At 30.3% G+C, this 16,766-nt stretch overlaps 4 protein-coding genes across 5 annotated transcripts in view; 2 read left to right on the top strand and 2 right to left on the bottom strand.

The window, feature by feature from the left end:
• Positions 1-985: 985 nt before the first annotated feature.
• LOC130890809 (protein brambleberry-like) lies at positions 986-6,754 on the bottom strand. Of its 2 annotated transcripts, XM_057795139.1 has the most exons (5): positions 6,650-6,754; positions 6,112-6,281; positions 3,750-4,404; positions 2,856-3,245; positions 986-2,139 (listed from the first exon to the last, which is right to left on the bottom strand). In XM_057795139.1, exons 3-5 carry the CDS (start codon positions 4,345-4,347, stop codon positions 1,724-1,726), a joined length of 1,404 nt encoding a protein of 467 aa, XP_057651122.1. In that variant the 5' UTR covers positions 4,348-4,404; positions 6,112-6,281; positions 6,650-6,754; the 3' UTR covers positions 986-1,723. The 2 variants fall into 2 exon arrangements, with proteins under 2 accessions (XP_057651122.1, XP_057651120.1); XM_057795137.1 differs by lacking the exon at positions 6,650-6,754 and having other exon boundaries at positions 6,112-6,553.
• A 31-nt stretch (positions 6,755-6,785) lies between these two features.
• On the top strand, positions 6,786-10,115 carry LOC130890811 (dehydrogenase/reductase SDR family protein 7-like). The gene is made up of 3 exons (XM_057795140.1): positions 6,786-7,073; positions 7,153-7,516; positions 9,619-10,115. Exons 1-3 carry the CDS (start codon positions 6,900-6,902, stop codon positions 10,062-10,064), a joined length of 984 nt encoding a protein of 327 aa, XP_057651123.1. The 5' UTR covers positions 6,786-6,899; the 3' UTR covers positions 10,065-10,115.
• A 179-nt stretch (positions 10,116-10,294) lies between these two features.
• On the bottom strand, positions 10,295-15,609 carry LOC130890812 (transmembrane protein 11, mitochondrial). Its single transcript, XM_057795141.1, has 4 exons — positions 15,475-15,609; positions 14,976-15,196; positions 12,715-12,827; positions 10,295-10,619 (listed from the first exon to the last, which is right to left on the bottom strand). The coding sequence occupies exons 1-4, from the start codon at positions 15,492-15,494 to the stop codon at positions 10,446-10,448; spliced, it is 528 nt and encodes a 175-aa protein (XP_057651124.1). The 5' UTR covers positions 15,495-15,609; the 3' UTR covers positions 10,295-10,445.
• Positions 15,610-15,917: 308 nt separating this feature from the next.
• The window catches only part of LOC130890807 (protein outspread), a 144,303-nt gene continuing 143,454 nt past the window's right edge, over positions 15,918-16,766 (top strand). Inside the window, exon 1 of the mRNA XM_057795135.1 lies at positions 15,918-16,334. Within this exon, the coding sequence (XP_057651118.1) occupies positions 16,227-16,334 (108 nt within the window). The 5' untranslated portion in view covers positions 15,918-16,226. The remainder of the gene's footprint in view (positions 16,335-16,766) is intronic.

Raw genomic sequence — 16,766 nt, 5'->3', positions numbered from 1 at the left:
ATTAGAAATTTCTATTGAAAAGAAAAAGAATAACATACATTTTCCAGACAACATTTTGAAAAACGAATTGACAAACTGGGCAAAATCAAAACATCAAAGAAAAACATGATCTAAAGCTGAAACAACTCAAACCAGAGTCGGATATAGCATTTTGGCGCCTCTAGGCCCAATAATTTTTTCAGATCCTCAATCTAATTAAAGTTATTTTACTAAAAACCTCTATGAAAAAATTGTAATAGGCTTATATGTGAATAGCTTGAACACTACTACAAGATGCAATTTTTTCAAACTTTGTGGAATTTACTTGGTTCTGGAATTAACAAAATGCATCTCAAAACACTTTTAGCAATTTTATGTATTAAACAAAGAGCTCACGTTTGTGGTACTGAAACAAACCAATCCAGCCCATAATATCAAACTCAATCGTGTGATAACTTTCCAGGAGTGTTTGACGATCTTCAACAGCTATACAGTTTTTCATTGCTATTGTTGAATTTGCATTTTATGTAATTTAGTTGCATTTAGTTTTATTGAAGGTTCTGGTGCTTATATAACTTTTTTGTCCGACATCAGCGTCGGCCCAAGCGCTCATTTCTGTGAGAAAAAAAATTTCTTCATTTTTTTTAGCTCTTAAATTTTGAGCGCGTTTTTCTCAAAACTACTTTTCCAAAGTCCGTGTTGACTGCCATTTAACTACTTGACCGATTGATTTCAAACTTTGCACACATTTTTTGCATATAAAATATCTACCCCCTTCCAAAAGGTTTTTTACATTGAGGGTGTTTTTGGAAAATAACAGTTCACACAGACATTGTCAAAAGTATGCTCAATAATGTAAAAAAATCACAGGGAAAGTTTTTTACACTGAAACCCTAACACTCCCCCCTCGTAAGACTTATAAAATATCCCAAAGATTACTGCTATAATAATTTAAGGAAGGTTGAAGATAAAATTTATTTTATGAATATGTAATAATAAATTAAAATAATAGATAAAAGAATATATTCAAATCGAAAAAAATAAATACATGTTTCAACAACTATTTCTACACTCATCATATGACCTTCTTCAAACTGCCTTCTCAAAGCACTGTTATTGAATATTTTCTGGTCGTGAACGGAATTTGGCCAACGAACTGCAATGTATGAATCCGAAGCCGAGCATCGGATACAGTTTGTACGTTTTTATCTATGTCGATATATTTTTAGTCTTCGCATGAACTTGAACTTAATGTAGCACGATTTCTAGTGTCATGAACCTTTTATTTTTTAAAACTTATTGAAAAGGAGCCTGGGTCAGTTTAGAATTCACAGGTCTTAAAAAATCTGATGGGTTTAATAGCTGTGTCACGGCTGAATTTTCCTAGGAAGCTTCGGTTCTGATTGGACCCCTATGCATTGGATAAATCCTTTGGTTAGATCTAAGTTTGTAACCAACGGATATAGTAACAACAGCTTGTAAATAAGTTTCATGTGTGTTAACTTCCGATTCTTATCATTCACTTTGTATTAATTATTTGTTTAATTATAAGAAATGAAATTAATTGTAGCTATTTCAATAATTGTAGGAACCCGCTCCCACTGACAATTTTGATTAAAATTAGTCATTGCTAAATGTAAACACTTTTACATTATTTTTATATTAAAAATAATACAATTCATGTCTTTCCGTAAATATGTTCTTCACTTTAAATTAAAAATAAAAAAAATTTAACGTGTATTCACTACCCAGCCACAGAACTTCCTCCTAAATGTCTATAACAAAAGTCCCGTCCAGGAATTGCCGTAATTTTACAAGGAGTACCAGCCCTAGTAGTAGCTGAACAATTACTCCTTAAGCTTGAATTTAGAATTAAAGGAGTTCTACTTCTACTTCTAGATGCAGACCTAGGAATGTAATCTCCATTTCTTGATGCTGGAGGTGTCATGTTGAATTCTGACAAGGTATCGGTGTTTTCATTTTCGTAGTCATTATTATCTTCACTGTACACAGGAGTGTGCACATGTTGGTAATGAAGTTTAGGAGGTGTATGATTAACATTTGATGGGTTCAACTGACACACTTGAGATTTTTTTTTCCAAGTTATAGCTCCAGAAAACGTCGTTTTAAAGGAAGATGTCCACTGAATTAGCGTTTGTCCTGAAAAACATTAAAGCATAGATACTTTTGAACTTAAAAATGCTTAAGGGAAAAAATATACTAAATCTATTAAATTATCCTTTGTAGCTCAGGTAAATAAAAGTTTGCAAAAAACTGCCAGAGTCTTCACAAATATCTGATGGTTCTATTATTACATACAGCATCCTTGAGGGGGTAAGAGGCCCCGGCAGAGCTACGCGATGTGAGCGCCGTCTATTGAGCAGTCATAACAAATCGTCGGTCATGTTGTAGATGCGTTTCAAGGAGAGAGGGCATACCGGAATATTGCTAGTGATTTTTGTTTAATAAAGTATGGCTGAGTTGAAATAAAAGAGTTAGGCAGGATCTTACTGTACATCTATTGCAACTCGTGTTATGTCAGCGTTTTACTAATTGCCTAGGCTTCTTATCAATTGCCTGAATTTGCATTGTGCCTACGACATATACAAATCCAACCAAAATACTGTTATATTTTAATTAAGGACGTTAGAGGTTTGATATTCTGCTGTTATTAAATTTTTTTTAAATACTGAAAATCGAGTTTTTCATAAATGTAAGATAACGAATATATTTATTACTTTAAAATATCTCAATATGTATTCAATTATTTTTATATCAATGATAACGAAACATTTATCGTATACTGATTAGATGTTGCCTCTGTTTTCTCCAAGTTCTGTTTAGACATATATTATTAAAATACATTAAAATCTTACCTATTATAAACAATACAATTGATCCAATCAAAGTCAAGAAATCTAAATATTGATACTCTCCATGTAAAGCAATAGCAAGATTTAATGGTGGTAATAAAGCTACGATAAACCTAGTACTGGCCCTGGCAGCCAAAAAGGCACATGTTAACATAGCTAATAACATAAAAGCAGAGTGCCAGATAATCAGATATATTCTATCGATAGCTGTATCTGTTCCACCTAAAGCAGACACTATCCATGTAAGTCTTTCTTCTAGTGATATCCATGTCCCCTTTACTAATACCACCAAATCACTAACAGTTTGATTCATTTCTTCGAGACTTTTAAATGTTGATTTATATTGGCGGTTGAAATCCTCATTTTGTTGAATTAATAAAGATGAGGTATGCTCTAAAAAAATCAAATAACAAATAACATTAAGAATAAGACCAACTGAATATTAAAAAATAAAGGAGAATATGCACACTGTTACATATAGCCATTGCAAAAAAGAATAAAAAACTTCTTGTCTTGTTAATTTTTCATTATTATTTTTATACAGCCCTGTGTGTGTTGTAATTTCGAGAACAAAGATATCACTGCTGTTAGTATTTTTAGTCTATCAAGAACAAATCTAATATTGTAAACTAATTTTAGAAAAAAGTAACACGGCAAGGTTTTTTTGAAGCTAAGCTCATGATCTAAATGTTATAAAAGTAATCTAATCCAATTCAGAAACTGAATGAAGTAAATGGGCAATGTTAAAATATGATTCTTTTCACCCTAGTATACCAATTAGTGATTGCAATCAATTGAGAAGATGTTTTGTTTTTTAAACTTTCCAAGTTATTAATTCCTTGTATTATTATCCACAATTTATATTGAGATATTTAGAAGTCCTAAAGCATACCTTACCTATTCTTTCAAAAATATCTTTGGTCTTCTCTTGAATAACAAGTAAATCATTAATTAATTCTCTGTGATTAATTTTACTTTCATCGGACTGATCTTGCAACTGATTTAGCGAATCTTCCAATTTCATTTGCACAGATTTTGTCATGAAAACCAAACTGTCATGAGTTTCTCTTATCAATCTTTTCTCGTCTGCGAGTCTTCTAATGTTATCTTCAATAGCTAACTGACCCGTGAATTGTGCCTTTCTCATGTCATCTTGTTGTTCAAACAGATTTTTGTGTCCTTCTCTAAGGGTGGTGTAAGTTCTTTCGGCCAAATCTTTCAATCCTTGCTGCATGCTTGAAATACCTTCTAAATTATTCAATTGATTTCTAGCTGCATCCATTAAACGATTTACAGTATGTTCTGCCAAACCACGAAATTGACTCTGTCGGACTGTGTAACAAACTGCTCTAGCTCTGTTACTCATCAAGTGGTAGCTTGTCCAAGTATCAGAATCCATAGATATAGTACAGTCTTTGATTGACATTTCATCCGTGCAAGGATATATTGGTCTACCTTCTACCCATGATTGACAATTCAATAAATGTACTGCCATTTTAGCTAGCTGCTCGTCATTCAATTTATCGCAATCGGATTTCAACTTTAGAACTACCTAAAAAAAAATTTACATTGAAAATAATTAGTCAAAATAGATGGACATAGACCATCGTGGGGTTTTAGTAAAAAATAATATACATTTTGACCATAATATTGAAACAAATACTGCAAACATCTTGTTATTTTAAGACTCTCCAACTGAGAATATGTTAGTATATTCAACAATACAAAAATGAGACAAATAAAATCCTGATAAATTGCCATCTTATTTAATTCCATGCTAATAATAATGAAATGATGCTTATATTTTATTATTATACTATAACTATAACATTTGTTTTGTATTTCACCAATACTAACATGCACTAAATACAATACTAGTTGGATATCAAATAAAACAAGTATTGTATAAATATTTACTACCAAATACTCTACTTTATGATTGTGATACAGCTAACCATCTATCACATAACAACGTTCTCACAAAGCAACCAATTTATTTTCTTTGAAACAATTAACCGAAACCATGAGAATATCATGAGATAGAATCATCATATGTAAAATGAACTTAAAAAGGAAGGAAAACTAATTACTTAAAATCATTACAGTGTATCCCACATTACAAGGTATCAAACCGTATTAATAATAAGCTGCTTTTGAGAAAATGAAAGAGAATTATGAATTATTCATTAAAAAAAATCTTACAAAACTGTTGAATATTAAAAAGATAAATTAAAAAATAAACTAAAGAATGATGTTTAGTTTTAAGACCATTTCAATATATCAAGAACTTACATATCACTCCTCTAGCAGTGATGTTTACTGAAAATCCCAAAAAAATCTAGAGTTGAAACTTTCAATTAGATTCAAAATTTCAATTATTGGGCTGGGTAAAAAATTTGTGTATTAATACTGATGTATCTGAATTATTTCATAAAATTACCCGCAACTTTAGCACAGCAAATATGTTGAATAGCTTCTACATAAAAAAGACGATCCTTAAGAAACCATCATTTATTTTCATAGTATAGAATTACTGTACTTAATTTTTACTATCTGCACAAAAACTCATAAGCTTACACTGGAAAAATAATATCAATACAAATAATTCTTGATTAGTCAATTTTAAAAATTGTGGTGTCCTGAATCAAACCTATATTATACATTATACTAATACAAGAAAGTAAAATACTTTGGCCTTGTCTTTTTTTATGTGAAAAACTTATTCTGGACCGCAGTAGGACATGTCAATTACCATTAAAATATTAAACCTACATTAGAAACATTCCTATCATCATCTCATGGATGAACTCTCCATCCCTTAATAACCGATATTTTAAAAAAACACGGCTACATGATATTAAGAATGAATGAGAAAAGGTGCTAGTGGGTTTCGCATTTGGTCTACACATTTTTATGATATCTGTCACAAAAAGACCATGCCACATTTGAAAAGTGCAGCATAAAGTACTAAAAGCAATCTTAAATTTGTTTTTTCCAGCAATCATAACTGATTTAAAAAAATGCAGTGAATAATTGTAGAAGTGAGAATCAAACATTGGGCCCTGATACATATTATACATATATAAAGTTGCAGTTATGATTTGAAAAGTTTTATATAACTTTGATTTGGCAAATATATATTTACACTCTAAGCCATGAAATAAGGTAGCAACTAATTAATACAATGTTCTTATCGACTTCATTAGTTTACAATATTACATAATGTTCTATGATACTCTAAATAATGCATTGACTTTACCCTATGCTGACAAGTGTCCAACTCCGACAAAGCCAGATCCGTTAATTTTGCTGCTTCTTTTATAAAACTTTCATCAGTGGTAGACACTTCATAAGGAATACTCTGTTGATATATTTCAGTTCCTTCGCCATTGTTTTGTTGTTGAGAGTAACCAAGATATTTTCCAATATCTGCAATCCAGTTACTCAGTGCTAAATGGGTATTTAAACCAATATATAAATAAAAGCAAATATAATAAGTAGTACTTTTCATATTGGAAACAATCAAAAGCACAATTTTTAATCAATCTAAAATAGTTGTATTCAATAACATTTAAAATTCATTTTTTAACGGTTTAACGGATAACCACTTTGGACCTTAGACATTTATGTTGATGATTTTTAAATTTGGAAAACACCTGAAGTTTGCTACGAATTGAAACTTACGTAAGTCTTCTTTTTCTAAATGAAATGTAAATTCAATGATAAGTACAAAGTACTTTTTTTATATTTGCTTGATTTAATATTTCTTATTATCAATATCTTTAAGTATAACTTACAATTGACAAACGGATGTCACATATATAGAAATATATGTTCAAAATTGTTTATGCAATGAGATGAATTTAACAACTCCTTAACCTTACTATTTATGACGTTTATTTTATTTACAAAAAATCAAATTGTCAAAATACATACCAAACATAACTCATTATTGAAAAAAACATTTTTTCTTATTTGAACAACTAGGTTCATAATTTCGTTTGATTAAATATTCATGTATTTAATAATGTTCTAAAAAAGTGACAAATGTTTCATACACTGGGCTTAACACTAGAAAATAGAATGACTGAAGCAAGAAAATTGTACGAATCCTTAAGCTTGGTGGGATCTGTTTCGTTAGCAGTCTCATTGCCGTGGATAATATTTAGAGTTTTCAAAGCTTTATATTTGCAAAAAGGATTGAACGAATTATTTGGAAAGGTGAGTAGGCACTTTTCTAAGTATTTGATCTGGTTTTTTCATGTAATTAACAAAATAATTATCTAAACTCATGTTGTAGGTGGTGGTAATTACCGGATCTAGTTCAGGATTAGGGGAGGCATTAGCTCACGAATTCTATAAACAGGGATGTCAAGTAGTATTATGTGCAAGACGTAGACAGGAATTGGAAAGAGTCAGAACGGATCTGCTACATTCACACAGTACAGTGCCCACTCACCCTCCTATTATTATACCTCTTGATCTAAGTGAAATTGACAAATTGGAAGAACAAGTAAAGAAGATTGTATCTATCACTGGTAAAATAGATATTCTTATTAACAATGGTGGAATTTCTCATAGAGGTAGTGTACTATCTACCCAAAATGATGTTGACATGAAGATAATGATGGTTAACTACTTTGGAACCATTGCTTTGACAAAAGGTATGTCATTTGAAATTTATGTATATACAAATATAAAAAGGAAACAAGTTACTTATTTACATAAAATATTTTCACAATTGTGGAGGGACATAAATAAACACAATATATTTGTTATTTTTTTATCTAATCTGCAGTTTGATCATGAAAGGAAATAAAACTGCTTGTCATTTCTATTGATGTATGTATAACACATCACAGAAGTTTCAAGCAAAAAAAGAGACTATTATTAATTTTTTATTATATTTATTCATACGGAACACACTGTTTACACTACCACTACACCAACACTCACAATTACACTACCTGGCGCGCTTTTCAATAACCAAGTTATCGTCTTCAGAGACTGAAGGTAAACTAAAACCTAATAATTTAATTTACCTGTTTTATACTGAATTTTCCTACCAATAACCTCCTTGGCGGAAATCTTCACATTTATACTACAAAACTTTAGAGTGAACTGTAAGGAATTGGCACTTTGTCCCTATTTATGCTTAAGTATAAAACAGGTAAGTAAAGTTATTAGGTTTTAGTTGACCCTCAATCTCTAAAGACGTTAACTTGGTTATCTAAACGCGCGTCAGGTAGTTTAATTGTGAATGTTGGTGTAGTGATAGTGTAATCGGTGTGTTCAGTTATCCTTCTTTTACTTATTTAGAATAGAATTATTGATGTTGTAACAAAATTATATAGATTATCCACTCACATAGGTTATTCTTAACTTTCCTTTTACCATCAGAACTAGGAAATGGAGATGTAATATTCGAATCTGTGCTTGCTAAATATTTATTTAAATGGTCGCTCATTTATTATGAGCCAACATTTTTTATTGTAATGTGTGTTTATTTTCGCAATTATTAATATAAGTAGAACTTAATTTGTGATAAGGGTAGGTAAATATCTCAATTCATCTGATTTGAGTAAATTTCAAACGAGCTACACTTAATTGAGTTCAAATTATCTGATATTTCATGCAAAAGGAATGCTACATAATCACACAGGTATTGAGGTTAGATAGATTATTTCGACAAAAAATTACATTTATGAGGTGGAAACAAACATAATTTGATATATTTTTTAATTTTAATTTCTACTATGAGAAATGAAGATTTGCCCAAAAAATATACAGAAAGAATTTTGAAACAAAATCTAAAAAATATTGTTCATATTAGCGGCTGTTAAGCACATAGGCATTTTGTGCCCCACTTGGCATTATCAAAAGCTAATGTCCTTTAAGAAGCCGATTGGACGCTTTGATGTCATGATGTGATGACGTGGTCTGCACTTTCATCCTCCTCCTCCCTGCACTAGCGGTACTCCAGATCGTCCGCGTCTTACATGACTGTGCCCAGTCACTAGTCAGATTTCGCGCCTATTTAATTGGATCAGTTGTTTCTTCAGATAAGCAGAAGGTCCATCTATGTGTGTGTTCGCTTGTTTCTATCAATTTCCGTCGAGCTCACCTTGCAAGCAGAGAAAGCTACACCAAGGGAGTTCGTCGATACCAGTTTTGCGAGTGAGCCCTTGAACATTTTCACCTTTGGTATCAATTACATCTCATTAGCATCTGGATGCGCAGCGAATCTCATTTCTAATAGGTATATCTTGGTTGACTGTAGCATCTTGCCTTGTATTCATTATTCAGTATATTGGTGATGTAACGACAAACATGGGCTCATCCCAGAATATGATGGATCTTTCCAGTCCAAATGATCTATAGTAAACTGTAGTTGAGTTATTCAAGGTACTGGGATTAACTAGAGGTACTGTTACATTTCTACGACCTTGTCTATATTTTTCCTACCCCTTGGAACTTTCCTAATGCCTTATAAATTAAAAATTACCTTGTGAAATTTTTTTGGCAATTGTACTTGTGAGCTTTCTCCACTAGCACACTTCTTCAGGGTAAATGATGATTATGGGGAACTTTGGGGGTCATTAAAATCAACCATCTCTACTATTTTAGCAACATTATATGTTTTGCATAACAGCAAAAATTAATCTAGTAAAAGTTTCAGTAAAATAACAAATTGTGCATGCATAGGTATATTGTTTTTACAGTAATCTAAATTCTTTGCTAATAAGTTTAATTGATTTATTTTTAGCTGTACTTCCTGATATGATGAAGAGAAAAGAAGGACATATAATTTTCATTAGTTCCATTCAAGGACTTGTCGCTTTACCTGAAAGATCAGCCTATAGCGCATCAAAGCATGCATTGCAAGCTTTCAGTGATAGTTTAAGAGCCGAAGTAGCTTCTAGTAATATATCCATCACTGTTGTAAGTCCGGGATATATCAAAACAAATCTTTCTTTGAATGCTCTAACTGGTACTGGTGAAAGTTATGGTCACATGGATCCTACAACAGAAAAAGGCCTCCCTCCTGAATATGTAGCTGCAAAAATAGTCAAAGCTGTTGCAGAAAAGAAGAAAGAGCTCATTATATCAACCCTCTTACCAAAATTTGCTATTTTTCTAAGAAAATGTTTACCTTCTCTCTATTTTTTAATCATGGCTAAAAGAGCACAAAAATGCAGTATCAAAAAGTAAATTCCTTATTTTTATAAATATTTATTAATCAAATAAATGTTATGACCTCAATTTTTCTCATTATTCCAAGAAATTATACAGATTATAAAAACATCGATCATTTCATGAAAGACACTGCTTCTGTTTTAAAATTGCCAGTCCTTGAAGTTGGTATTATCTTAATCTTGAGTCCCTAGTATTCAGATTTCAAAAACATCTACGAAGATAATGAAACCACATGTAGCAAACAATTCAACACAAAATTCATAACTTTATTAAAAATTCTGGAAATGCCAATCCAAGGCATCACTTTACAATGTCTATTTTTACCACAACACTTTATTTAAAAAAATAATAAAGCTATTTTGCTAAAGTGGTCCTTGATAATTTTCACTAACTAATCTATTTCATTGTACGATATAACCTATATATGCAAAGTGAAGCTGCTGCTAATGTAACTACAGAATGTAATATTTTACGTTTTGAGTCATCTTTCCTCACTAAAACTACTGGTGACGCAACTGTCAGAGCTCCCAGAATTGGTAATCTGGATAACTTTCCAATGTCTCTTTCAACCTAAAAGAAGAAGGATTTAAATAACAGTAAGGTAACACACAATATTAATAATTGATAGGATTGACATCTATATATTAAAATTTTATTTTTAATTTTCAACTCCCATGAATCTCATTTGCAAACAATATTATCGCTAAAGATAGTAGACAAATCAAAATTGATTGTTTAGAAATAGAAATACAAAAAAAGCAAAAGCTGTTTGTAACGCAAATAAAAATTTTTCCAAAAATGGTTATGTGCCAACTGCACAGACTCTGTTTAATTATACTTTCAGGTTAAATCAAAGTAAAAACATGAGATATTAATTTAATGAAATATTCCCCTAAGGGAAAATATGTACATGCATATCGTCCATATTTTTTGTTTTTATTTCATGGCTCAAATGTTGAGGGGGTTGTCCAGTGATTTGAGCCTACTAACATCAGCTTCATTTTGAAGTTTCATAAAAATATCTCCAAAATTACTCCATAATCAAACTTCTTTCCCATCCTTTGCAATACTAGCTCTCAATAATTTCTGTTGTTCAGTACTTAGATCTTCTCTAATGATTATTCTGCTGTTTTTAAGTAATAGGGCTTTTAGTGAGGTCCCTAAAGTTTTTTTTATTTTAGATCTCTAAATGTCCCACTGCCCTCCAGTAATTGGTAAATGATATTCTAAATTATATACAAACTTTGTGAATATATTGAGTATTAATAGTAATAACTTTATTTCAATGGGAAACTTTTCCCCTATTTTTGACCTAGTCAATATTTTTTTCTGTCCATATAGCAGGAAATGAGTTATTTCTTTTACATAGTATTTTTGTACGTACTTTCTTAATAGGTTTGTTTCATTCTTCCTGATTTGTTTCATTTCCAGTTATCACACAATCACAGTGTTTTTATTTTGATAGGACATACTGTTTATTCACCCATTTTCGTGAAACATCTTACTTAACGAAAAAATGACAAAATATTTTTGTGTTTGAATAACATAATTGAAATATTCATCTTATTGATTTAAAATCATTCTGTTAAATGAATCAAGATAAGCAAATCTGAATTTTAATACCTTTATTTAAAAAAAAACTTTGATCAGACAAGAGGTTGAATAATCCACATAAAAATATGGAAATCTTAAATTCTACAAAAGCATTTTAATGGATTTTATGAATATTGTGTTGCCATCAATTAACTGGAAATGTAAAATGTTATGTTTTAACTTCTTGATTCCAGGTATAGTTGGTGGGGGATAATATTTAAAAAAATTCTCATTTATATATTATTGATATTTATGAGTAAAATGATAGGGTGTAAAAGTCCTTTTTCCATTGTTTTGTCCCTGAAGTTTTGCTTTGCTGATTACTATAAAATTTTACCAACACTGCCAGTTTACTTTTATTTTTATTATTACCCCATTTATATATAACATCCTTCAATATAAGTGTTTTGAATGCATAACTTCTTATCATTTAAAACATTTAAGACGACATCCCTGACTTTTTGAGTCCAAAAAGTAGAATGTTAGGTTTTTCATACGTTTTTCTATTGCATTGCTTTGGTTATCAATGGTCTCCTCGAATTCATTTATTTTTTCTTCAATTAGCTTCAACTTCCTATTAAACTTTTCTATAATTTCAGGATGTTTCTAGTTGCGCGCAATTCATCGTCTCCCTTATTTCTTGTGACTGGCATTTTACACAATTTAGTCAAAAACTAATTTATATTATAAACTAATTGAATATGATCATTATGTAAACAGAATTTGCTAGAAATACATTTTAACAATGTAATTGGGCAGAAACAAAAATATTTGATCACATTTTTCACACTAAAATGGAACTTTTATACAGAGCATGTGTACAGCATGTCTACTCAGTAAGCACAGCAGTATATAACCATGAACTTAGATTTTTAGTACACATTTACTAACAGTACCCTTAAGTGCAATTGACATGATTTCTGGTTTAATTTTATTATGAAAAACAAGGTTAATCAACTGGACATTTTAAAAATATAACAGATAAGGTGACATTTACAGCCCTATAAAACACATATGTACAATGCATCATTGAGTTTCTATAAAAAAGTCAAATTAAATATAATATATTTACCTGATATTTAACACAGTGATCAAACTGCCATGAAGCTGTATATAATCCTGTACACAAAGTAGAAATAATACTCAAGGGTGCTTGGGGAGCAAAACTCTCCGGCCAAGCGAAACCTAAAAAGTTTATAATTAAGAATTTTTAATAAAAATACCATGGCAATTCACAGATCATCTATGCCTTCACCCCCTGTAGTATTAGACATCCACTTTTAAAAATAAGCAGTGAAAAACTTTGAAAAAATAAAAATACACCCATTTCTTGAATTGTTCTGTCTGACCCTGCATGATTGTCACTGAAGGAACATGTCCTGGATCTTTGTGCCATTTTGATCGAAGTTCGTTTTAATAAATTGACGGTTTTTCATCTTCGATGGCACACTATGCTTGCAGCTCCTTCAAGGCGAAAATCAGTATAGTTCAAATATTTTCTGCAAGTCCTTAACTTTACGATTTTTTTTGTGAAGAAGCCATGGGTTTGTTATACTCAGTCCTATAAATGATAAAGCATTTGAACCTGCCACTTTTTACTACAAAGCTGTATTTTGTAGCATCCCCTGATGCTATCAATAAAGTTTATATGAGTTTATATGTGGCGATTATTTTCCCACAATATTGGACGATCTTTTGTTATGTATTGTTTGGTCTTCTTGTCATACCTGCTCACTATACTTTTGGCATTTTTTCAATAAAATTGGATGCTAGATTTTCTTCTTTTTTATCTTTCCAGTTACGATTACTACATCCACATCATTGACATCAGCAACATACTCAACAGAATAGTTGCTGTCTTTTTGGGAAATTTCTTTGACTGTAAATAATTTGCAATTTAGAATGCTGTTTCGGCATATTGCACAAAGACTCAGTATACCATTTTGTGACAAGTATTCTAGCATACTTCTAAAGTAAATGTAAAAATATAATCAGTAATTTTGGTTGCGAGGTATTTCTCGTTGTGAAGTATAATATTTTTGGAGCTAGTTTCAGGTTCCATTTCATACTCAAATACAGATACTCTACTGAAAACGTAAATTTATACCGTTTATACCGCGTGGTCAACAAACAAGTGCCATTTACATTATTTGTGTTGAATTAAGTAGATACATTAGATGTTACAGTTACAGTGACAAGATGAACTCGAATTAATATTTCAATTTTAGACGGTAGAGAATCGATTTGTGACAGAAATGTCTACAGAGGGTTAAAGACCTTGCCATATTAACAGAATGTAAAAAATTTTGTAATTATAAGGTTTTGTCATTTTATTTAGGTTCTAAGGAATAATGTAAAATTTTTATTTCTGTGACATAAATCTGGGGATGAAGTTGGACTAGTTGGTTGAGTGAACAATTCTTAGATGAGGAATGCTACTTAAAAATACAGTAGAGTCTGGAGCTAATAGTTTTTAATATGCATTTGGATAAGTGCAAATCTGAATAATTAAATAAACTGATCCGTTTTCATATGTACTTACTATTGCACAAAATATGTTGCTAAATTATTATAATTTTTGAAAGCCACAAAATCAAAATTTAAATTTAATCATAAAGAATAAGGTATGTACTATGTAGTTTACTTGCTTTAAAATATTTAGTAATCATCATTTGAAGTTGTTATTTATTTATATCATTTTTGTTAGTTCAGATAATAGTGAAATAGGGTAATTGGAGGTGAAGGTCAGCATAGGGCAAACGTACGATTTGATTTGAAATTAGGAAGGAAATTAGTTTTCTTATTTGTTTTGGCATCACTACATCTTACTGTGAAGGTATAGTCTATGAAGTTAGAATTTTTTGTTTTTTTTTTGGAATATGAGGTAAGTCTATTTTTCTTGATTTTTCTATAATTATTGCAAAATTTTAACTGGTTATTTTTGTTAGTATGAATTACCTTTTCAAAAATTTGAATATCTCACATCAAAAAAACAATTCAGTGTTTGAAAAGTTCATGCAACTGACTGTTTACGATGTTGCATCAATGGGGCAAATGAAAATTTGAGTGCCAAATTTTTGTCTTTTATTTAAAGCCCCGGGAGGGTAGCAGTTGGTACAAGAATTTACATCTAATTTTAATAATTTTAGAGTGAATGACATTAAAACAATTATCTCATAACCAGCAGCTGTAGATGTTTACCCTCACCTACCCTGAGTGCCAGTGAAATACAATTTATTATAAATACCTTCCAATTTTGTAGTGCTTTTTATATTATTGTAATATCTAGTACTAACAAAAAATTCCAAAGAATAAACTATAAAGCATACATACCTGAAATAATGGAAGTAAAACCTGTAATAACTGCCATCTTATGTAAATAATTTCCAAAACTAATCCATCTAGCAGTTTCATCTCCTAATTGTGTAGGTTCTATTACAATTATGGAACAACAACTTTCCAAGGCTTTTTCTAACTCCATAGAAAAACATGCTGGAGAAAATTCATTATCATATACTTCTCTAATAACAGCAATATTAGTGGAATGCAAAGTTCTAAAAATATGGAATATGTAGAATATTTACACGTTACCCAAAATTTTTTTATTACAATATATTTAGTTAAACTTGAGAATTAATTCAATATACATATCCACTCATTATGTTACTGCTTAGAAGTATAATTATATTTTCACTTCTCTTCAATTAGGCTTCAAATTGAAAAACATCTTTTTTGAAATGTCAAAATAATATTTACGTAAAAAATGAATAATAAATTACAATAATTGATAGTTCATCACAAAAGAATTTTTTGTATATTTTTTGAATAATACCTGTCTCGTCCTGCTTCCATTTTAAAAAAAAATATATACACAATTACATAATTCCTAATTCAATATAGACAATTCGTTTTTGTCTTATAACTACAAACTTCGAAAAGTACTATGACAATTGACATTGACATTTACTATGTCCTTCTTAGAGATGAGATTACACAGCCAACTATATCTTCAATTTATTAAATTATGTCAATGTATTTTAAAGGTAATACTAATTTTGTGAAACGGATTTTTCATATTCATTTGTTCCAAATGAAAATAATAATTGGGTGCCTAAATCTAGAAAATACCTTCGATTGTGAAGTTTTTCAAAAATTTGGAAATATATATTTATTTATTGAGTGGTGGTTGTGAAGTGGTGTGAGTTATATACTTATTTAAATCATTATCTACCACTTACGTCTATAAAAATTACATATGTCAAATATTGGTGTCATATGTCAAAGAAAAGAAGACGAGTGATATCGTGACGTTTCTTACTACTTCTACAATATTTTTATTGTTGTATACATTTCATTTCAATTTGTCAGTCAGTTTAGAGTCGAGCGTAGAGTGTGTGTCTGCACGTAAATATCGTGTATTTAAAACTTTTTGTGCGTTTCAACTGGAATTAAAAAGAAAATAAATTGATGAGACTGTAATGAAGACAGTGGCAATGGCAAATATTTTTCTTTTCTATTTAAATTTTCGTGTCGTTTTTTGCGGCTAAAAGTAATCAGAGTTATTATTAGTGATATAAGTACAACATGTCGCAGTGTAAGAAGTTCGCTCCCAACATATTCCATAAGACGAAGTGCTCTAATTGTTTTAGACAGAAAGAGGAACATTCGGCCGAGGCTTTGGAATGTAACCGGGTGCGTTTTATATCCACATTTTTTGTAATGTTATCAAAACTATGCAGCGTTATTTAAAACCAAGTACCTAATCTTTTATCAAACGATAAATATTTATTACAGTTGACATTTACTATACTTTAAGTTATTATTTTGACTATCATTTATGTATAAAATAATTGATAATTCATTATATTAATTAAAATATAACTGTTGAAATTTGTTTTTTAAAATCTAATTCAGGTTGATGGTATAGATGAAAACGTCTCAATTTCAAATTTGGTATGCGCTTGATAATAAATTTAAAGTCCCAAAAAAAATAGTAACTTTGTTTAGATTTATATATTTCTGTTATACATATTTGTAGTACCTACTCTCGATCAAACTATATGGACTTTATTACAATAACTATACAATTAGGAATAAATTTAATACAACCGATACATATTTTTA

Source organism: Diorhabda carinulata, chromosome 2, assembly GCF_026250575.1.
Source record: "Diorhabda carinulata isolate Delta chromosome 2, icDioCari1.1, whole genome shotgun sequence".
Lineage (NCBI taxonomy): Eukaryota > Metazoa > Arthropoda > Insecta > Coleoptera > Chrysomelidae > Diorhabda > Diorhabda carinulata.
This window is presented reverse-complemented; position numbering and strand designations above follow the sequence as displayed.